A 24,159-nucleotide genomic window follows, 5' to 3' on the forward strand; every position below is an offset into this window, starting at 1 on the left:
TTGGATAGGAGTGGTTTAATGCGAGTCTGGAAGGAGAGTTTACAGTCTAACCAAATCACATTGTAGGATGCAATGTGATTTTACAATGTGATTTGTATATAGATTCTCTTTTTTTTCTACTATGTTATTGACTTGTTTATTGTTTACTCTGTGTGTAACTGTGTTACTGTCTGTTCACACTGCTATGCTTTATCTTGGCCAGGTCGCAGTTGCAAATGAGAACTTGTTCTCAACTAGCCTACCTAGTTAAATAAAGGTGAAATAAAAAATAAAATAAGACACCTGCCCACACACTCAAACAGACTCCAACCTCTCCACAATGGCCAAGACCAGAGAGCTGTGTAAGGACATCAGGTATAAAATTGTAGACCTCCACAAGGCTGGGATGGGCTACAGGACAATAGGCAAGCAGCTTGGTGAGAAGGCAACAGCTGTTGGCACAATTATTAGAAAATGGAAGAAGTTCAAGATGAAGGTCAATCACCCTCGGTCTGGGGCTACATGCAAAATCTCACCTCGTGGGGCATCAATGATCATGAGGAAGGTGAGGGATCAGCCCAGAACTATACGGCAGGACCTGGTCAATGACCTGAAGAGAGCTGGGACCACAGTCTCAAAGAAAAACATTAGTAACACACTACGCCGTCATGGATTAAAATCCTGCAGCGCACACAAGGTCCCCCTGCTCAAGCCAGCGCATGTCCAGGCCCATCTGAAGTGTGCCAATGACCATCTGGATGATCCACAGGAGGAATGGGAGAAGGACATGTGGTCTGATGAGACAAAAATAGAGCTTTTTGGTCTAAACTCCACTCGCCGTGTTTGGAGGAAGAAGGATGAGTACAACCCCAAGAACACCATCCCAACCGTGAAGCACGGAGGTGGAAACATCATTCTTTGGGGATGCTTTTCTGCAAAGGGGACAGGACGACTGCACCTTATTGAGGGCAGGATGGATGGGGCCATGTATCGTGAGATCTTGGCCTACAACCTCCTTCCCTCAGTAAGAGCATTAAAGATGGGTCGTGGCTGGGTCTTCCGGGATGACAACGACCCGAAACACACAGCCAGGGCAACTAAGGAGTGGCTCCGTAAGAAGCATCTCAAGGTCCTGGAGTGGCCTAGCCAGTCTCCAGACCTGAACCCAATAGAAAATATTTGGAGGGAGCTGAAAGTCCGTACTGCCCAGCGATAGCCCCGAAACATGAAGGATCTGGAGAAGGTCTGTATGGAGGAATGGGCCAAAATTCTTATTTACAATGGCGGCCTACCCCATGCAAAACCTAACACGGACGACGCGGGGTCAATTGTGTGCTGCCCTAGGAGACTCCCAATCACGTCCGGTATTGATACAGCCTGGAATCGAACCATTGTCTGTAGTGACGGCACTGCATCTCAGTGATAGAGGCAATTCAACAGCGCACTGATGTGTTTCAAAACCACGGACAGCTACCCTTATCCAACACGAGAGAAAGCGCATTTGTTATCATTGTAGGCTATAGCCTAAAAAGTATTTAAATAATAAAAGGCCTAAATAATTCATTTTTCGTTCCTTCTTAGGCTCCCTGTCTATTTAGATTGTTTATATACATACATGTTGCCTATTTGAAATGATGAGCGCGCCTTCTCATGTTTATTAAAATACTAAATCACATGTAATAAAAATCTAAATTATTGTCACCTTTTTTCAGCATCTAGCACTCTCCTCTTGCAATGATAACGACACAGCCTTTTTCTAAAATGTTTTACGAGTTGGAGATCTTAGACCATTTTACCACCAGGAAAATCTTTGAAATTGTTGCATGTTGTGTTTATATATTTTTGTTCAGTATATATTCAAGCATCAATGTGTACATATAATTAATTCCGTTTTTGGACTGAATTGTATGTAGCAACTGGAGATTGCCCCTTTAACAAGGGTGACCAAGACCAGTGGAAGCAAAATAGCTCTAGAACATCAAAACATCCACCATCATATTTTACAGTATGTCTGAGGTACTTTCTGCATATGTTTCTGTTTTTTGACTCAAACCCCACTACCGGTGTGTGTGGCCAAAGAGATCCATCTTCATGCCATCTGACCACAAAAATCAACATTTTGCAATAGCCATCTCAGTCTCCGGACTTTCACCTCATTGAAAACCTGTGGTTTGAATTGAAGAGGGCAGTCCATAAGTGCATAGTAAGGATATCAAGGATCTGGAAAGATTATGTATGGAGGAATGGGCTAACATCCTTCCCAATGTGTTCTCCAATCTCATAAAACATTAAGAGAAAAAGGCTCAGTTTTATTATACTCGCAATGGGAGGGTGATGGAGTATTGAAAACATGGGTGCCCCAATCATTTTGATTGATACTGAGCAAATAACATAATTGTCCTTATATATATATATATATATATATATATATATTTTTATTACAAACAATATAACACAGTATTTGTATTATTTATTTTATATAGTATTGTTTGCTCATCTTAATAAAGAGTGCCTATAATTTGACAAAAAAACACTTAAGATCTGACTATTTGAACATGTATTCACATAACTTGATCCTTGAAATGTGTAAAAAAAAAAAAAAACAGTAACCCCTTGTGTCGAGACTAAATACAGTACAATATCAAAAACTCACATTGTAGACAAACGCTTTGGCTGATTTAAAACATGTCTTCAGATTGGACCATCAGTAAGGTCAGAGAACAAATACACAAAATGAAATTATACATTTCCGTTATTGACATGAATGGTTTAAATGCCTTTTCTGACCCCCTTGGAGAAAGACATCATTGCTGCTATTGACAGAAAACCTGTTAAGTGTCCCTGGACATGTAAACCTAGGTAGGATTAAAATCCCACTCAAACTTTTGGTAGCCTACTGTATGGTTACACCATTTATTTGGAGAATGATAAAAAAAAAGGTTAATGGAGCAAATATGAAAAACATGTTGACGTCAAAAGTGTATGATTTAGGATGCCACTGGGACACATTCAATATATGAGTTATACTGTGCATTTGTAAAGTATTCAGACCACTCGACTTTTTCCACTTTGTTACGTTACAGCATTATTCAAAAATCTATTAAAAAAAAAAAAAAACAATACTGCATAATGGTATTGTCTTTCTGGAAGGTTCTCCCATCTCAACAGAGGAACTCTAGAGCTCTGTCAGAGTGACCATCGGGTTCTTGGTTACCTACCTGACCAAGGCTGGGCGTCCAGCTCTAGGAAGAGTCTTTACCACAGGTGGACTCCAAGTTGTAGAAACATCAAAGATGATCAATGGAAACAGAATGCACCTATGCTCAATTTCGAGTGGGTCTGAATACTTATGTAAATAAAAGGTACACGCTGTATATTCATTTCTGCCAACTTTTCCATTATAAAGTAGTTGAGAGCCTTCCCAGTAGAATGGCTCCCTCTTCTGGACATATTTGGAAACGCAGCACTTTGGTTGGTCCTCAAAAAGGCCACGATCGGGTGCGGTTTCAACATGGCTTCGTAAAGACGTGTTCCGAGGCCTCTCCACAAAGGGATGATACTTTTAATGTTTTAACTATCAAAACAAGAACACATTTTCCACAACTACTGACTCTAGGCACATTCGTATGGCATTATTGGATAGGTCTGGAACCGGGAAAACGATACAAAATGGTAAACAAGAAGACAACAAAGACCAGCAACAAGATGGCGGATGCTAAAGTTATGGACATGCTAGTTACCATCTGCCCAGAAATGGCTACACTACGCTCTGATTTCATGACCGAACCTTGCTCCTCTGTGTCAAATCTAGGAGCTGAAATTATGACTCAAGTCCAGTCAACTATGGCAACACTACAAACAACTATCGCGACACAAACCACAAAAATAAAGGATATGGAAACGTTGCTGACCGGCTTACCGAATTGGAGAACAAAAATAAGAGCTTACCTCCGAGAACGTTAAGCTAAAGGTTAGTCTAGATGAACAGGTAAACCGTTCCCGGAGAAAGAACATACGTGTGGTCGGAATAGCAGAAGGGATGGAAGGGCGCAAACCTACTGAGTTCATGACCTCTTTCCTGCAAGACGTCTTCGGGGGAGAGATGTCTGACAGGCCCCCAGTCATCGACAGAGGGCCGCACTCTAGCAGCAAAACCACAGCCTGGTCGCCCTCCCAGAGCAATGCTGGTCTGCCTACATTACTTCCAGACCAAAGAGAAAATTCTTTGGACATCCCGCGAAAGAGGACAACTGAACTACAATGGCAAGTGGATTACTCGGCAGACCTGGCAAGACGCAGAGCTGCATACAAAGATGTGAAGGCCCACCTTCACAAGGCAGGAGTCAGATTTGGCCTGATACAACCGGCTAAACTGAGGTTTACTTTCTAGAGGGCTAGCCACACATTTGACAACCCCCAGTCTGTGCTCACTTTCTACCGGGACAATATCCACGCTACAGCAGCACAGAACCCAGATCGGTGAAGGTTGCTAGTTATGATATTAGGGTGTATACATTGTCAGTGTATGGACATGAACAAGAGTAACTTTTATTTGCCCTAGCTGGGAAGTCAATGCACCGCATACAGATGGCTGATCAAGCACATGATTAGTTGGTGCCTAGAAAGACACCACTCACTTTGGGTTGGAATGAGATCAATAGAATGTCATCCAAGAGCATTAGCTTCCTTACCATTTATTAATAGCTTTGAAAAGATCCAGGCGTTCATTTTTACAGTCTTATAATAGACTCTCAGCTTGGAAAGATGCAAGGAGGTACTTGCAGATTCCAGACCATCTCTCACTCCGGTCACCGATTGCCCTTAATACAGATTGCCCCCCACAAATAAGGAGTATTGGACTTCTGGATTGGAAGACGAAGGGTATTGCTGACCTTATGACTTTATTTTCTCAGGACATTCTTAAATCATTCCAACATATAAAAACTGAGTTTGACACCCCAAACAAAGATTTTTTTAAGTACCTACAACTTAGACATTTCATAGAGGGTCAGAAGAAAGTCGATAAACTACGTTTTCAAATTACTGAAGTTGGAAAAAAAAAAAATCCTACTGTTCGGAGAGGTTTAATCTCCGACATATATTCTATTTCATTGAACATAAGTGCCTCATCCTATTTTGCGTTGAGAGAAGTTTGGGAGAGAGACTTTGGACATACATTTGTTGAGGAAGAATAGGCTTTTGTCTGCGAAAGGGTCAACACCAAATTCACCTCCATAAGCATACAATAACTACATTTCAAATGTTTTCATAGAACCTACTATACACTTGTCCGCTTTCACAGAATGTTTTCCAATGCATCACATTTATGTTTTAAATGTGAACAGGATACTGGCACCTTCAAGAGAGAATCCTACTTACATAAGATGGTGCCGACAGAGATGGTCGCCTCACTTTGAGTTCTTCGGAGACTAAACTTTTTATTTTTATTTTTTTAAATGTATTATTTCTTACATTGTTACCCCAGTAAATCTTAAGTCGTATTACATACAGCTGGGAAGAACTATTGGATATAATAGCAATGTCAACTTACAAACATTACGACCAGGAATACGACTTTCCCGAAGCAGATCCTCTGTTCGGACCACCACCCAGGACAAGGGATCTAATTTCAGAAGCCGACCCAAAACAACGGCGCTGCAGAAGGGGCAGACAGAGCGGCCTCCTGGTCAGGCTCCGTAGACGGGAGCGGTGGGCGATGTGCACGAGTACACTACTTGCCAATGTCTAGTCCCTTGACAACAAGGTAGACGAAATTCGAGCAAGGGTTTCCTTCCAGAGAGACATCAGAGATTGTAACATTCTCTGTTTCACGGAAACATGGCTCTCTCGGGATATGTTGTTGGAATCGGTTCAGCCAGTGGGCCTCTCCATGCATAGCGCCGACAAAAATAAACACCTCTCTGGGAAGAGGAAGGGTGTATGCTCCATGATTAACGACTCATGGTGTAATCCATAACAACATACAGGAACTCAAGTCCTTTTGCTGACCCGATCTAGAATTCCTTACAATCAAATGCCGGCCATTTTATGTATCAAAATAATTATTGTCAGTTATAGTCACAGCTGTGTACATTCCCCCTCAAGCGGACACCAAGACGGCCCTCAAGGAACTTCACTGGACTCTGTAAACTGGAAACCATATATCCTGAGGCTGCATCAAAGCAAATTTGAGAACAAGGCTACCTAAACTCTATCAGCATATTGATTGCACTACACGCAGGAGGTAAGACACTCAATCACTGCTACTCTAACTTTCACGATGCATACAAAGCCCTCCCCCGCCCTCCCTTCGGCAAATTCGACCATGACGCAATCTTGCTCCTACCGTCTTATTGGCAGAAACTCAAACAGGATGTACCAGTGACAAGAACCATTCAACGCTGGTCTGACGAATCGGAAGCCACGCTTCAAGATTGTTTTGATCACGCGGATTGGAATATGTTCCGGTCAGCCTCAGAAAACAACATCGACTTATACGCTGACTCGGTGAGCGAGTTTATAAAGAAGTGCATTGGAGATGTTGTACTCACCGTTACTATTAAAACCTACCCTAACCAGAAACCGTGGATGGTTGGCGACATTCGCGCAAAACTGAAAGCACAAACCACCGTAGTTAACCATGGAAAGAGGTCTGGACAGACGTCACACTTCCAGACATACTAAACACCTTCTTTGCCGCTTTGAGGATAATACAGTGCCACCGTCGCACTGTATTATCCTTCACCTTCTCGGCCACCCTAGACCCACTTCAGTTTGCATATCGCCTCAACAGGTCCACAGATGACGTGATCACACTGCACATTGCCCTATCCCATCTGGACAAAATGAATACCTATGTAAGAATGCTGTTCATTGACTACAGCTCAGCATTCAACACCATAGTAAGCTCAAAGCTCATCATCTAGCTGGAGGCCCTGGGTCTCAACCACGCCGTGTGCAACTGGGTCCTGGACTTTGACAGGCCACCCCCAGGTGGTGAAGGTAGGAAACAACATCTCCACTTCGCTGACCTTCAACACTGGGGCCACACAAGGGCGCGTGCTCAGCCCCCTCCTGTATTCCCTGTTCACCCACCCACCTCCAACTCAATCATCAAGTTTGCAGATGACACAAGAGTAGTGGGCTTGATCACCAACAATGACGAGACAGCCTATAGGGAGGAGGGAACTCGGGGTGTGGTGTCAGGAAAACAACCTCTCACTCAACATCAACAAAACAAAAGGAGATGATCATGGACTTCCGGAAACAGCAGAGGGAGCACCCCTTATCCACATCGATGGGACAGCAGTGGAGAAGGTGGAATGTTTTAAGTTCCTCAGCGTACACATCACGGACAAACTGAAATGGACCACCCACAGAGACAGTGTGGCGAAGAAGGCGCAACAGTGCCTCGTCATTCTCAGGAGGCTGAAGAAATGTGAAAACCCTGACAAACCCTGACAAACTTTTACAGATGCAAAATCTGCAAAAAAATGCGGGATTGGGGCACCATGCTCAGGCATGGCAGCAGGCAAGTGCATATGCAAACACAGTGAGGTGAAGACTTTTGGAGGATGGCCTGGTGTCAAGAAGGGCAGCAAAGAAGCCACTTCTCTCCAGGAAAAACATCAGGGACAGACTGATATTCTGTAAAAGGTACAGGGATTGGACTGCAGAGGACTGGGGTAAAGTCATTTTCTCTGATGAATCCCCTTTCCGATTGTTGGGGCATCCGGAAAAAAAGCTTGTCCGGAGAAGACAAGGTGAGCACTACCATCAGTCCTGTGTCATGCCAACAGTAAAGCATCCTGAGACCATTCATGTGTGGGGTTGCTTCTCAGCCAAGGGAGTGGGCCGACCCACAATTTTGCCTAAGAACGCAGCCATGAATAAAGAATGGTACCAATACATCCTCCGAGGGCAACTTCTCCCAACCATTAAGGAACAGTTTGGTGACGAACAATGCCTTTTCCAGCACCTTGCCATAACGGAAAAGTGATAACTAAGTGGCTCGGAGAACAAAACATCAATATGTTGGGTCCATGGCCAGGAATCTCCCCAGACCTTAATCCCATTGAGAACTTGTGGTCAATTCCCAAGAGGTGGGTGGACAAACAAAACCCACAAATTCTGACAAACTCCAAGCATGGATTATGCAAGAATGGGCTGCCATCAGTCAGGATGTGGCCCAGAAGTTAGTTGACAGCATACCCGCGCAGATTGCAGAGGTCTTGAAAAAGAAGGGTCAACACTGCAAGTATTGACTCTTTGCATCAACTTCATGTAATTGTCAATAAAAGCCTTTGACACTTATGAAATGCTTGTAATTATAATTCAGTATTCCATAGTAACATCTGACAAAAATATCTAAAGACACTGAACAGCAAACTTTGTGGAAATTAATATTTGTGTCATTCTCAAAACTTTTGGCCACGACTGCATATACTGTATTTTATACCATCTATTGCACCTTGCCTATGCCACTCAGCCATTGCTCATCTATATACTTAAATGTACATATTCTCATTCACCCCTTTAGATTTGTGTGTATTAGGTAGTTGTTGGGGAATTGTTAGATTACTTGTTAAATATTACGGCACTGTCGGAACTAGAAGCACAAGTGTAACAAGTAACAATAGCTTTAGGCTACTGTATGCTATAGGCTACTGTATGCTATAGGCTACTGTATGCTTAAGCTTAAACTTTATTGGACCAGCTAGGTAAATGAAAACCACACAACTGAATAATTTAGGAAAATAATGCAGGCTTGTATTTTGTAAATAAAAATACTTACAAAAAATGAATCAGCTTGAGTAAATATGTGATATTTGTACAATGAGCTCAATATGAATGAAATACATCAATAGCAAAATAGACTTAGATATCGGCCAAATATCCTGCCTATAGTTTACTAGGGTGCACCCAACTATCTTAAGCTGAGGGTCTCTCAGATTTCAATGTTCAATAGCAATACAATAAACATGAATCCACAGAAAAACAACACAATTCACAAATACTGACTTATAAACCACTATGAATTAGAATCAAATGTGAGTGACTGCCTATCAAACACTGTAAGGTGTTTAAGTGTAGCATGTGCTTATAACAATCCCACTGCAAAGTATGATGCAATGATGTCTTGCAAGAAATCCTACCACACCGTAGTATGGTAGTGCAAATTCAGTGTTATCTCAGGAAAATAAATCTTGCATGAAAATTTTCCTATCAATGTCCTGGTTTCGGGTGGCTCGCCATCCTTGGTGGAACTGAATCCATACTAAAAAAACCTAAACAAATCCTGGCGTCAATCTTTCCCTGAATCCCTTCACAGCACGTTCATATAGATAAGTGAGTGTTAATATCCAGTTCTCTTTTTAGTTCAGTTTTATACTACTTCAACGATTTGAAACCAAGTTTTTCTTTCATGGAATGGCGGTAGCTCTTTTTCAGCACATTGGCGCCGACTGGTGTATAACGTGAGGTTAGGAGAGGGACTAAGAGAATATTGAGTTTTGATTGGCTGCTCATCATGCAGATTCTGACAGCTGATATTTAATAGCTGTGAACTTAAACATTTTTTTTTTTTTACCTTTATTTTACTAGGCAAGTCAGTTAAGAACAATATCTTATTTTATAAACCTCCCATAAATGCCCCATGTTATAATTGTGAAGTTCGCATATTGTTTTTATGACTGCCTTTTTGTATAATGTTTTGCTCTATCCTTATTCATTTTATTGTGTTTGGTCTGTGTGGTGCACTTTGTTTGGTTGTCTGTGTAACCCCTGTTAAAAGAAAATAACATTCTAATAGAAGGATAATTTTAAAAAAAGCCACGCTCATAAGGCCAGAATTGATTACTTCCAGAAGCTGCTGCTCACTGACATTTCAGGGAACAGGGACAAGAGCATTGATGAGGATCACAGTAAATTTCCTGGATTGGTCTCAGGTTTAGATGTTTGCGCAGATCCAGTCTAATTAAATGAGAGATCCATCCATGGCAGAGAGCTCTTCCTTTATAGAGCCATTCTTCACAGGCCCTGGCACCAGTCTGCTGGGAGCCTCGACTGCTGGCACTAGTCTGCTGGGAACATCGACCACTAGCACCAGTCTGCTGAGAGTCTAGACCCCTGTCTGCGTCACTCACAGGCCCTGGCACCAGTCTGCTGGGAGCCCGAATCCCTGCCTGCGTCACTTACAGGCACTCCTGCAGCGGTTCCAAAATGGTAGATGCAAAATGGGTCCCAGCCAAAGGGAATGTTAGAGCAGTCAGAGTGACACTGTGTGTGTGTGTGTGTGTGTGTGTCTGGCCAGCATGTTGATGGAGGATTACTCTGCAGCATCTGGGCTTGAGCTTGTCAAACAATCTGATTAGTGAATGTCCGATCTCATGGAACATTGCCTTGACATGGACACACACTTGCGATGAACATATTGGTCAATTTTGCTGCTGACTAACCGACCCCAAACAGTAAAATACATGACCAACAGAAAATACTATGCATGCATACAAGTAACGGACATATCTCATTAAGAGCTTAAAGGGTAGGAAGCATAAACTTAACCAAATGTAACATATGGAATTGCAATAGAACACGCATCAAAACTCCCAATGCAAAGTTACCTCACTTTTGTGTTATTCCCGTTATTCCATAAAACTATTCAGAAATCCAAAGAATGCCAAAAAACATTTGCAGGGTGTTACGTAATATGGAGGGAGGGCCCGTCAAACCAGCCTATTTCCTATAAAGTAAACGTCAGCAGTAATAACTTCAAATGAAAGACTTCAAATTTAACCAAATCGTTTGAACTTACTACTGGTTTCAATAACATTTTCTGCCAACTTACAAGAAAATTACTTTACAAATAAAATGTTACAAATCAGCTTGCAAGGTTGCTAGCCAACCAGCCTGCTAATGGTAGCTCTACAAGCCTGCTAACCTTACGTATGCACAGCGAGATTCAGCCAGTTACTATCAACACCTAAGTTACAGCTAAATTAAAGTAAACAAAAAGGGTTTTGGAATTACAGTATCAGCCAAAAGTTTGAACAAACCTACTCATTCTAGTTAAAAAATATATATTTTTAAACTATTTACTACATTGTAGAACAATAGGGAAGACATCAAAACTATGAAATAACACATATGGAATCATGTTGTAACCAAAAAGGTGTTGATTCTTCAAAGTAGCCACCCTTTTACTTGATGACAGCTTTGCACTCTCTTGGCATTCTCTCAACCAGCTTTACCTGGAATACTTTTCTAAGTGTTCCCACATATGGTGAGCACTTGTTGGCTGCTTTTCCTTCACTCTGTGGTCTAACTCTTCCCAAACCCTCTCAATTTTGTTGATGTCGGGGGATTGTGGAGGCCAGGTCATCTGATGCAGCACTCCATCACTCTCCTTCTTGGTCAAATAGCCCTTACACAGCCTGGAGGTGTGTTGGGTCATTGTTCTGTTGAAAAACAAAATGGTAGTCCCACTAAGCGCAAACCAGATTCGATGGCGCACGCTGCCGAATGCTGTGGTACCCAGCAATTTAACCATGAAGGTCTGATTCATGCAGTCTCCTCTGAACAGTTGATGTTGAGATGTCTGAAGCATTTATTTGGGCTGAAATTTCTGATGCTGGTAACTCTAATGAACTTATGCAGCAGAAGTAACTCTCGGTCATCCTTTCCTGTGGCGGTCCTCATGAGAGCCAGTTTCATTATAGCACTTGAAGGTTTTTGCGACTGCACTTGAAGAAACTTTCAAAGTTCTTGACATTTTACGGATTGACTGACCTTCATGTCTTAAAGTAATGATGGACTGTCATTTCTCTTTGCTTATTTGAGCTGTTCTTGCCATAATATGGACTTGGTCTTTTACCAAATAGGGCTGTCTTCTGTATATCACCCCTACCTTGTCACAACACAAATGATTGGCTCAAACGCATTAAGAAGGAAACTAATTACACAAATTAACAAGGCACACCTGTTAATGGAAATGCATTCTTATGAACCTGGTTGAGAGAATGCCACGAGTGTGCAAAGTTGTCATCAAGGCAAAGTGTGGCTACTTCTAAGAATCTGAAATATAAAATATATTTAGATTTGTTTAACACTTTTTTGGTTACAACATGATTCCATGTGTGTTATTTCATAGTTTTGATGTCTTCACTATTATTCTAAAATGCAGAACATAGTAAAACATAAATTAAAACCCTTGAATGAGTGTAGGTGTCCCCAAACTTTTGACTGGTATTGTATTTATTTTAGGAACAGGGTGCACGAGAGAGCGCATCAGCAATCACGTTTTCAGTCCCCCTGATGTGCCGCACATCGAGATGGAATGATTGTAAAAATAAACACCATCGCATTATCCTCTGGTTTGGACACATCATGGACCTCAAAAAAGTGAGGGGGTTATGGTCGGTGTAGACCACAATAGGTACTACCCCCGACCCGACATACACTTCGAAGTGTTGTAGCGCCGAAATGAGTGCTAGCACTTCCTTTTCAATAACCGAATAGTTCAACTGATAATCATTAAACTTTTTGGAAAAGAAACTAACAGGCCTCTCAACCCCAGACACATCTGCTTGCAGCAAAACTGCACCTGCCCCCACATGACTAGCATCCACCTGCAAGGTAAATGACAAATCCATGCGAGGAGCAGCCAGCACCGGAGTTGAGGTAAGCAACCTCTTTGCATCTTCAAAACCGTGTTGACAACGAGTAGACCAAACGTAAACAGCCTTAGCTTTCAGCATATCGGTCAAGGGAGCGACCACAGTAGAGAAGTTACTACAAAAACTACGGTAATAACCAATCATGCCCAAGAAACGCATCAGTTCCTTTTTAGTAGTTGGTGATGGAAAAGCATCAATAGCCACCACTTTAGCCCGAACAGGACGCACTTCACCCTGCCCAACCACTTTTCCAAGGTATGTAACGGTTGCCTGAGCAAACTCACATTTAGCCAGATTGATTGTGAGGCGAGCCGCAGCCAGACGTTCGAACAAGGTTTGAATACGGGACAGATGTTCTTCCCAAGTATCTGCATATATCACTACATCGTCCAAATAAACAGCGCACCCGGTCAGACCGGCGACAACCCTGTTCATAAGTCGCTGAAAAGTCGCAGGTGCATTACGCAGACCGAAACTCATAACCGAATACGAGTACAGACCAAAGGGTGTAATAAAGGCAGAGATTTCACGTGCCCTAGTCGTCAGTGGCACCTGCCAATAGCCTTTTAACAGGTCAAATTTGCTCACAAACTTAGCTGCACCGACTTGATCAACACAGTCCTCCATCCGAGGAAGAGGAAATAAATCTGGCTTTGTGACACTGTTTACCTTACCTCCCGTACAAAATCGGTTTGTTCCATCCGGTTTACTGACCAAGATACAGGGAGAAGCCCAACTGGAGAAAGAAGGCTCTGCTATCTTACTCTCCAGCATGTACTTGACCTCAGCATCCAGACAACGTAGTTTCTCTGAAGAAACTCTATAGAACCGCTGACGAATGGGGTCAGCATCTCCAATGTCAATATCATGTTCTATTAAGTTTGTACGTGTAGGTGTATCAGAAAACAAACCTGGAAATCTCTGAATCAGACCAACCATCTCTTTCCGCCCATCAACAGGTAGGTAGGTGAGTGAGAAGACTGTCTAAAATATCCAGTGTTTCTGAATTTTTCAATCTACCCTGCAATATACAATCGTCAGGACCAGGAACATCTTCCTCCTCATGCACAGATCTAGCACGACAAGAACCCAAGGAAACAACGGTATCAGCCAAAAGAACAGGTTTTAGCGTCCTCTGCAGAATCCCACTGTTCAGTCTCAGAGGAACGTGCATAATAGGGTTTTAACAGATTTACATGGCACAGCTGGTGTGCTTTCCTCCGTTCTGGAGTGGCCACTAGATAATTGTGCTCAGTGTACTGGCGCAACACTGTATGGACCTTGAAACTTGGCTTGAAAAGGAGAACCAACAATTGGCAGCAGAGCAAGAACCTGGTCACCCGGACTAAAGTGACGAGGCTCAGCTCGGCGATCAACTATGCCCTTCATCCTCTCCTGTGAAGATGATAACTTCTCTTTAGCCATTTCACCAGCGGCATACAGCCGTCGCCGGAAATCACACACATACGATAACAGGGACTGAGGAGGCTCGGGAGACTTCCAGTCATCCTGGAGAACAGATAAAAGTCCACGCACCCTATGTCCAAACACAAGGTCATTTGGACTGAAACCCGTGCTCTCCTGTGAAACCTCCCTAGCGGCTAACAGTAACCAAGGCAACCCCTCCTCCCAATCCATCTCAGTACAATAAGCTCTCAACAAAGACTTAAGCGTTTGATGGAAACGTTCCAGTGCTCCTTGACTTTGCGCGTGATAGGCGCTAGACAAATTGTGTTTAATATGGAGCTGTTGAAGAACCTGACTAAACAGATTAGAGGTGAAATTAGATCCTTGATCACTCTGAATGACCTTAGGGATTCCAAACAATGAGAGAAACTGAGTCAAACCTTTTAACACAGATTTAGTCGTGATAGATCGGAGAGGATAGGCAGCAGGAAACCTAGTGGTCTGACACATCACAGTGAACAGGTAACTGCTACCCTTTTTAGAACGAGGCAGGGGACCCACACAGTCAATAATCAGATACTCAAAAGGTTGACTGAGTACAGGAATAGGAAACAATGGTACCGGTTTAATAGCTAGATTAGGCTTACCAGTTAATTGACAGGTGTGACAAGTTTTGATAAAATCAGAAACATCCCTCTTTAATCTAGGCCAAAAGAAATGTCTTGATATACGATTGTAGGTTTTCCTCACCCCATATGTCCAGCAACGTCGCTGTGGGAAGTTTCCAACACCAACTCACGAAGCTTAACTGGTACAACAACCTGACTAATTGCCTCCCCCAGAAAACAACTATCATGAGACACCCACTTTCTCATCAGGACATCCTCTTGGAGAAAATAGCCATGGGCGACATCTCCCAACTGTTCTACAGGCACAATTTGGTCACGCAACTCTTCTAACGTGGGGTCATCCCGTTGCGCATTAATTAGATCTGAACGGGTTACAGATAACAGAATAACAGGGAAAACAGTGACATACTTCTTTGTATTATTATCATTAGTCGGCGCAGTGACCAGTTCGCCACGGCTCATAGAACGTGTCACTGCACATGCAGAGAACACCTCTGGGAAACTCTGTACACTCTCATCAGGAATCGCAACAAATGACGGCTTAGTGGAAACCACTAGAGATGGAAACACGACAGGCCATACACGCTCACCAGCCAAGTTATTCCCAAGGATAACATCGATACCCTCAATAGGCAACGAAGGACGCACCCCCACAACAACGTCACCCTTCACAAGCCCACAATCCAACATCAGTTTATGCAATGGAGTGTTCAAACCTATTCCCCTAATTAGAACACTATTCCCCGAATCAGTCTTAGCAGAAAAGGGTAACACAGATTCCAACACAAATGATTCAGAGGCACCTGTGTCTCTCAGGATCTTCACTGGCACTAGGTCTTTACTTCCTAACATAGACACAAAACCTTCCGTAATGAAAGGTAATTAGTCTGGATCAATATGGACTTTCACATTCTCCTGGGCCTGAGGAGGAAATGAGTCATGAGTGAACTGATGTGGAACAGGTGCAGCTAACGCGGTAGGCTTGGATTTAGCGTAAGCACCCTTTGACCTGAGAAGTGGACATTCGTTTTTCCAATGACCTGAACCTTGACAGTAGTGACACTCCTGCCCAAAGTCAGCTTTACCATGGGAGTCAGGCTCAACCCTAGTTGAATAGAACTCTGCCCCTGAACCAAAGTATCTCGGTGAGCGAAGCCCAAATCTATCCGAACGCCCCCACTCATTCCGAATACGGGGCTCTGCAAAGACACTTGTGTGTCAACACATACTCGTCCGCTAAAACAGCAGCTTCAGCGACATTCTTTACTTTTCATTCGTTAATATACGTGGCAATACGATAAGGGATTGTGTCCTTAAATTGCTCTAACATAATCAGATCACACAGCCCTTGGAAAGTCACAACTGCAGAGGCGGAACACCAGCGATTAAACTGTAAAGATAATTGTCGCGCAAACTCAACATGAGTCTGCTTATCATCCCTTTTTAAAGTTCTAAATCGTTGGCGGTAAGCCTCAGGGACCAATTCATAAATCTGTGACACAGCTGTTTTAACTTTATCATAATTGGCACTGTCGTGTACACTAAGAGCTGAATATGCTTCCTGCGCTTTACCAGTCAGCACACACGGCAACATTAAAGTGCGATCAAAATCAGGCCAACTCCTAGCGTCAGCAACACGCTCAAACAACGAAAAGAATGTCTCGGGATCCCTTTCATTAAACTGAGGCAATAACCGTAAGTTCCCAACAATATGAAATGTCTCTGGGGCACGACCAAAAGAGGAACTACCCCTAGGTAAATCTGGATCACCTTCCCAAAACAAACTCTCCCCTGAGATCTTTCCTTCCCTAACCAACTCTATACGTTCTTGTTGCAACTTGATTTTAGCACGCTCCATATCTTGTTTAAATGCCAATTCCTTTTCATACTTTACACGATCATGCTCTAGCTTCTCACGATCATGCTCTAGCTTCTCACGACCATGCTCTACTGTAACAGAAGCAGGTGTTTTCCATGTAGCTGACGACCCTCCCAACTCCGCCCACCAGCATCCTAATAAGGGAACAAAGAGAGAATACGGCAGACAGAGTGGAAGGGTCGTCTCACTCCCTAGTAGATTGCACCGTTCAAGCTGGATCTGATTTATATCTAGAGAAACTGCAGTAAAATGTGTGCATTAAGCCCACAGAAATTATTATTATTTATTTTAATAATTGAATACAAATAACTGAACAAAATGAAACTGAAATAATTGAACCAATGTCGGTCAATTAGTTGTTTAAAAAACGATTCATCCCTCAGCACTAGAGCAGGCACACTTTCCTGTAGGCTTAGATTGAAGAGATGGCAAATAGGAGTGGCAATATCTTCAGCTATAATCCTCAGTAATTTTCCATCCAAGTTGTCAGACCCAGGTGGCTTGTCATTTTTTATTTAAAAAAATTGTCTATCATCTCTTCCACACTCACTTTACGGAATAAAACATTACAATGCTCGTCTTTCATCATTTTGTCAGTTATGCATGGATATGTAGGTTCAGAATTTGTTGTGGGCATGTCATGCATAAATTTGCTAATCTTGCCAATTAAAAAAATCATTAAAGTAGTTGGCAACGTTAGCCAGCTGGAACTAGCTAGATAGCACCGATTCTCCATATGAAGTCGAGACATGCATTGTGGGTAGTTCCAAAGATATCCGGAAATAGGTTAATAAATATGTAAGAACACTAAAACATAACTGTGTTTGTGGTTAAAGATAACCAGATCGTGACTACAACTAAGTTACTGAGTCTTTGACCATACTGTGTTGTTTGGTAGTAAAAAAATAATTGTTTTTCCTACCTTTTAATGAAAGCATGCAACAATAGCAAGCCTTTCGTCTTACAGTCAAAGCGGTATAACCTATTATTGAACATGCAACTCCAGTAATGAAGCAGCTACTTAAACATCATTTTCAAACATTACTCAAAAATCAATTTGTGGGAAAACACAGTTCAAATGAGCCTACCTATTGCGAGCGGTTCCATATACAGTGGGGCAAAAAAGTATTTAATCAGCCACCAATTGTGCAAGGCCTCTCTCATCTTTTTAAGTGGGAGAACTTGCACAATTGGTGGCTGACTAAATACTTTTTTGCCCCACTGTATACGACAGAGATAAAAAATCTCCTTTAGAAACTTAGAAAGAAGGTGAATCTAATAGCATCTAGGATGGGTTGTTAATATGACTAGGATTGTGACTTTGGCTTCTGGGCAAAAAAAGAAAGTTGATATGAAAATCAATATAATAGGAGAGAAATGCTGGTCTTTATAAAATAATTGCCTCCAAGTTTCTAAGGTTGTATTTTGGCTACTCTGAAGCAACATAAGACATGCCTCATTATTTTAAGTAATGTAAAATGTTTAGGTTTCAAACAATTGTACTGCCTCAAGCTCACATTGCAAAGTGGTGCGTGATGAGCTGAAGCCTGCCTGCCTACCATTGCCTATAGCCTATGCACTCGAATGACGAATAAAAATATGATCTCTTTATAAAATCGGTGCAATGAACAGTTAACACATGATTGGATTTAGAATGGTTATTTATTGAGCAATGACTGGGCTTATAAAAATTACATGTTTTGAGGAGCTGCTCACTATGACAGCCTAGTTTGAAGAGCAGAATAGCCTATGTATGCTGTGCGTGTGTGACAAATATATTGAACAAAAATATAAACGCAACATGTAAAGTGTTAGTCCCATGTTTCATGAACTGAAATAAAATATCAGACATTTTCCATACGGACAAAAAGCTTATTTCTCTCAAAATCTGTGCACAAATGTGTTTACATCCTTGTTAGTGAGCATTTCTCCTTTGCCAAGATAATCCATCCACCCGACAGGTGGCATATCAAAAAGCTGATTAAACAGCATGATCATTACACAGGTGCACCTTGTGCTGGGAACAATAAAAGGCAACTCTAAAATGTGCAGTTGTCACACAACACAATGCCACATATGTCTCAAGTTTTGAGGGAGCGTGCAAATGGCATGCTGACTGTAGGAATGTCCACCAGAGCGGTTGCCAGAGAATTTAATATTAATTTCTCTACCATAAGCCTCTTCCAACATCATTTTAGAGAATTTGGCAGTATGTCCAACTGGCCTCACAATCGCACACCACATGTAACCACGTCAGCCTAGCACCTCCACATGCTGCTTCTTCACCTGCGGGATCGTCTGACAGCTAATGAAACTGTGGGTTTGTAGAACCAAAGAATTTCTGCACAAATGGTCAGAAACGGTCTCCGGGAAGTTCATCTCTGTGCTCATCGTCCTCACAAGGGACTTGGCCTGACGGCAGTTCGGCGTCGTGACCGACTTCAGTGGGCAAATGCTCACCTTTGATGGCTACTGGCACGCTGGAGAAGTGTTCAGATTCACCCGGATAAATCCAGGTTTCAACTGTACTGGGCAGATGGCAGACAGTGTGTATGGCGTCATGTGGGCGAGTGATTTGCTGATGTCATCGTTGTGAACAGAGTGCCCCATGGTATTGGTGGGATTATGGTATGGGCAGGAATAAGCTACGGACGACGAATACAATTGCATTTTATCGATGGCAATATGAATGCACAGAGATACAGTGATGAGATCCTGAGGCCCATGTCATGCCATTCAACCGCCGCCTTCACCTCATTTTTCAGCATTACAATGCACAGCCCCATGTCGCAAGGATCAGTACACAATTCCTGGAAGCTGAAAAGGTCCTAGTTCTTCCATGGCCTGCATACTCAGCATACATGTCACCCATTGAGCATGTATGGGATGCTCTGGATCAACGTGTATGACAGTGTGTTTCAGTTCCAGCCCATACCCAGCAACTTCCCATTGAAGAGTGGGACACAATTCCACAGGCCACAACCAACAGCCTGATCAACGGAGATGTGTCACGCTGCATGAGCCAAATGGTGGTCACACCAGATACCGGCTGATTTTCTGATCCACAAGTGCAAGATGCATGATGACCAGCGAAAATACACACGCCAATTTAATTCCACTACAATATGCAAATTAACCTATATACTGATAAGCATGACCAGTCAAATGTGACTTGTTTCAGGAAGCTAGGCGCATGTCACGCGTCACTACTTCACGGGCGAGGCATTTGAATGTAAACATGCAGAAATGCCTTCTGGAACATGTGAACTTTCATGTGCCTTAATAACAAACTTGTATGCCATCTGTACATATGAATAAAAATTTACAATTATGAGCAATTGGTTTAGCCACAGAAAAGAGAGGAACCTTCCCGCTAGCCATGATTGGCTGAGATAATGGATGGAGAGATGAGAGATGAGTTCGGATTGGTCTGCCACGTAGCGCGCTTCTGTCTATAACATGAGCTTCTCAGTATTTGTAGGTAATTCTTTCTAACGCAGCTTTAAAAAAAAAGCAGAGTATGAGAGCTAAGGAGATAATTCTGGCATTGTACAAAACACCTGTCTCTTCAAACTAGGCCAACGAGAGTGTCCAAGCTCAAATTCTCTGGTAGAATGCCCTGCTTTTATTTCGTCACACTCACAACCGTAAGTTATTTTCTGTAATTAGCTCGCCATTAACTTGTAAATAACGATCTTGTTTTGAGTTTATTTCCTGGAATAATAAACACAAATTAGCTTAAGTTATTTGAACTGACTAGCCCGCTAACTTAACGCTAGCTAACTAACAAGCTAGAAACGAACCAAAACCGTGCTTAGAAAGTTGCCTGGTTTGCTAGATTGACATATGCTCAAGAGCGATGCAGCGGTCTAAGGCACTGCATCTCTGTGCAAGACACGTCACTACAGTCCCTGGTTCGAATCCAGACTGTATCACATCCGGCGGTGATTTGTAGTCGGCGCACATTTGGCCCAGCGTTGTCCGGGTTTGGCCGTCATTGTAAATAAGAATATTTTCTTAACTGACTTGCCTAGTTCAAAAAAAAAATTTAAACGCTAAATTCATTTTTAAAATGGATGGGTTTATTGGTGTTAATATTTTTTGACCACCAGGCTGCTGATGTTTTGCAGCCTGTAGTTTTTCTGTTATTACTTTATCATAACGATAGAAAGTTTGATGTCGGACCAGAATAGAATGTTCATGATGTCACTGCGACAACTGTCTATTGACATGTATAGTCTTTAGTCTTGAAGTCTTTGGTTGTTTGGCACACATGTGAATCCTTAAAGAAATGGATGGGACTCAGGCTTAAGAGGGTGTGAATGAAAAGCAGAATTACTTTCCCATTAATCATCAGCTGTAGTGTATGATGTACCATTTTCTAGCTCTAAGTCTCTACTTTTATCCAATGTAAAAAAAATAATAATAATAATTCAAATTTTGCTACATAAGACCGATTTGATCCGGTTGGTCGGTCACAAATGTATTTTCAATAGCTAACCGATTAATATCCCTCACACACACAGTTTTTGTCCATCCCTTTCTGTGTCCTATGATGTCCCTCTCTAGGTTTAGTTGCAGTTAGGTTGAGATGCAGCCCATGGCTTACATTAAAATACACGTCTACAAAATTTGCCGTTATACCTATCTTGAGTTGGTACTCTTGCCAAAAATGAAACAAGACCATCAGGACCATGGACAAAGCAGTCACCCTCACCTGCCCTCTTGTGCCAGCACCGTCCCCTCCTCCTTCAGCCTGTTTCCCTTCGCAGCGCAGTCCTCCAGGAGGGCTTCACGGCGCCGCTTGATAGCATGTAGCCAGTCCACCTCGTCCACTCCATCCTCCTCTGGCTTCTCCGCCGCGGCTTCAAACTGCTGCACCGCTGCCTTGCACACCCGCTCGCCCACTTTCCTCTTCCAGCCGAACGAAGCCATCCTGTACATAAATGACAGTAAATTAGCTGTAGGCTTGTGAAACCTCAGCATGCAAATAGCTCGCTACTTCTGCTAACATACACTTGAGACTTGTAACCTGAAGTTTGGGATGACAGTCAGGTTTCTTGACGTTGAATTAGGTAGCTAGCAAGCATGTACGTTGAAAGGGAAGGGCTATACGGATACTCTTACGTGCAAACCAACTAGCCAAAACCATTAACCCTGACCCTAACCTAAATAATTTTAACAAATCCTGAAAATAACGTTAAATATCGGTTTGCACGTCAGGAGTGTCATAGCTAGCATGCTAACGTTAGCTAGCTATACCCTGGCTAGCAAATAGGTACAAGCGCTAACGTTTGTTAACATGGATAACTAACTAATTGTTGACCAAATGCATTTGGATTTAACATGTGGCTGGATATATTTGGTTAAAACGCAATTACCTATGCTGCTGTGGCTATTGCTACGCTTTCAACTTTCTAATTAACCCGGAAGCGCTTGTGATTGTAAACACAAATGTAAAGGGACAGTACGGATATTTTGAAGTCATGTGTAAGGTGTATGATAGGAACAGCACAGCTATTTCGAAAAGTCTGGTCTAGATATGTTTTTGGCAATCTTCCTCTTTTGTCAGTTATAAGTAGATAGCTCTGCTTCTCAAACATACATCTGCAGTTGTAGACATGGAACACTAGGCACTTTGTTTACATACTGCTATACTCATCACATATGTACAGTTGAAGTCGGACGTTTACATATACCTTAGCCAAATACATTTATACTCAGTTTTTCACAATTCCTGACATTTAAACCTAGTAAAAATTCCCTGTTTTAGGTCAGTTAGGATCACCACTATTTTAAGAATTAAATGTCAGAATAATAGTAGAGAGAATGATTTAGTTCAGCTTTTATCTATTTTATCACATTCCCAATTGGTCAGAAGTTTACATACACTCAATTAGTATTTGGTAGCATTGCCTTTAAATTGTTTATCTTGGGACAAACATTTTGGGTAGTCTTCCACAAGCTTGCCACAATAAGTTGGGTGAATTTTGGCCCATTCCTCCTGACAGAGGTGGTGTAACCGAGTCAGGTTTGTAGGCCTCCTTGCTCACACACACTTTTTCAGTTCTGCCCACAAATTTTCAATAGGATTGAGGTCACGGCTTTGTGATGGCCACTCCAATACCTTGCCTTTATTGTCCTAAAAGCCATTTTGCCACAACTTTGGAAGTATGCTTGGCGTCATAGTCCATTTGCAAGACTCATTTGCGACCAAACTTTAACTTCCTGACTGATGTCATGAGATGTTGCTTCAATATATCCACATAATTCTCCTCCCTCATGATGCCATCTATTTTGTGAAGAGCACCAGTCCCTCCTGCAGCAAAGTACCCCTACAACATGATGCTGTCACCCCCGTGCCGACTTGCAAGCCTCCCCCTTTTCCCTCCAAACATAACGATCGTCATTATGGCCAAACAGTTCTATTTGTTTCATCAGACCAGAGGACATTTCTCCAAAAAGTATGATCTTTGTCCCCATGTGCAGTTGCAAACCGTAGTCTGGCTTTTTTAATGGAGGTTTTGGAGCAGTGGCTTCTTCCTTGCTGAGCAGCCTATGTCGTATGGGACTCGTTTTACTGTAGATATAGATACTTTTGTACCTGTTTCCTCCAGCATCTTCACAAGATCCTTTGTTGTTTTTCTGGGATTGATTTGCACTTTTCGCACCAAAGTTCTTTCATCTCTAGGAGACAGAACGCATCACCTTCCTGAGCGGTATGAAGGCTGTGTAGTTCCATGGTGTATATACTTGCATACTATTGTTTGTACAGATGAACGTGGTACCTTCAGGTGTTTGGAAAAAACAAACATTCTGAGGTTGATTTCTTTTGATGTCAAGCAGAGGCACTGAGGGCGGAGGTAGGCCTTGAAATACATCCACAGGTACACCTCCAATTGACTCAAATTATGTCAATTAGCCTATCAGAAGCTTCTAAAGCCATGACATCATTTTCTGGAATTTTCCAGGCTGTTTAAAGGCAGTCAACTTAGTGTATGTAAACTTCTGACCCACTGGAATTGTGATACAGTGAATTATAAGTGAAATAATCTGTCTGTAAACAATTGTTGTAAATGACTTGTGTCATGCACAAAGTAGATGTCCTAACCGACTTGCCAAAACTATAGTTTGTTAACAAGAAATTTGTGGAGAGGTTGAAAAACTAGTTTTAATGACTCCAACCTAAGTGTATGTAAACTTCCGACTTCAACTGTATATACTGTATTCTGCTTTACTCATCTCATATGTATATACTGTTTTCTATTCTACTGTATTCTACTTTTAGGCAATGCCACTCCGACATTACTCGTCCTAATATTTATATAATACTTAATTCCATTATTTTACTTTTAGATGTGTGTATTGTGAATTGTTAGATACTACTACACTGTTGGAGCTATAAACACATTTCGCTACACCCGCAATAACTAGCTAAATGTGTATGTGACCAATACATTTTTTATTTTTACATAGCTACATTCTTTACATGCTTCCAGGTCTTTTGCTACTCTTTAAATCTGGAACAGTTTTATATTTGCAGCCATGTTAACTTTTTATTTTACACATTTTCCAATGCCAACAGAAACAA

At 42.1% G+C, this 24,159-nt stretch overlaps 1 protein-coding gene across 3 annotated transcripts in view; it reads right to left on the reverse strand.

Annotated features, from left to right (window-relative positions):
• LOC139408485 (tetratricopeptide repeat protein 33-like) overlaps positions 1 to 22,006 on the reverse strand; it is a 47,680-nt gene extending 25,674 nt beyond the window's left edge. The window contains exons 1-2 of one of the 3 annotated variants that reach the window (XM_071152445.1): positions 21,950 to 22,006; positions 21,286 to 21,504 (exon numbers count right to left, since the gene is read on the reverse strand). In XM_071152445.1, the coding sequence (XP_071008546.1) occupies positions 21,286 to 21,503 (218 nt within the window). In that variant the 5' untranslated portion in view covers position 21,504; positions 21,950 to 22,006. The other 2 variants (XM_071152446.1, XM_071152447.1) reach the window with 2 other exon arrangements.
• Between the last annotated feature and the right edge of the window lie 2,153 nt (positions 22,007 to 24,159).

The sequence above is a fragment of the Oncorhynchus clarkii genome, chromosome 5, assembly GCF_045791955.1.
Source record: "Oncorhynchus clarkii lewisi isolate Uvic-CL-2024 chromosome 5, UVic_Ocla_1.0, whole genome shotgun sequence".
Classification (NCBI taxonomy): Eukaryota; Metazoa; Chordata; class Actinopteri; order Salmoniformes; family Salmonidae; genus Oncorhynchus; species Oncorhynchus clarkii.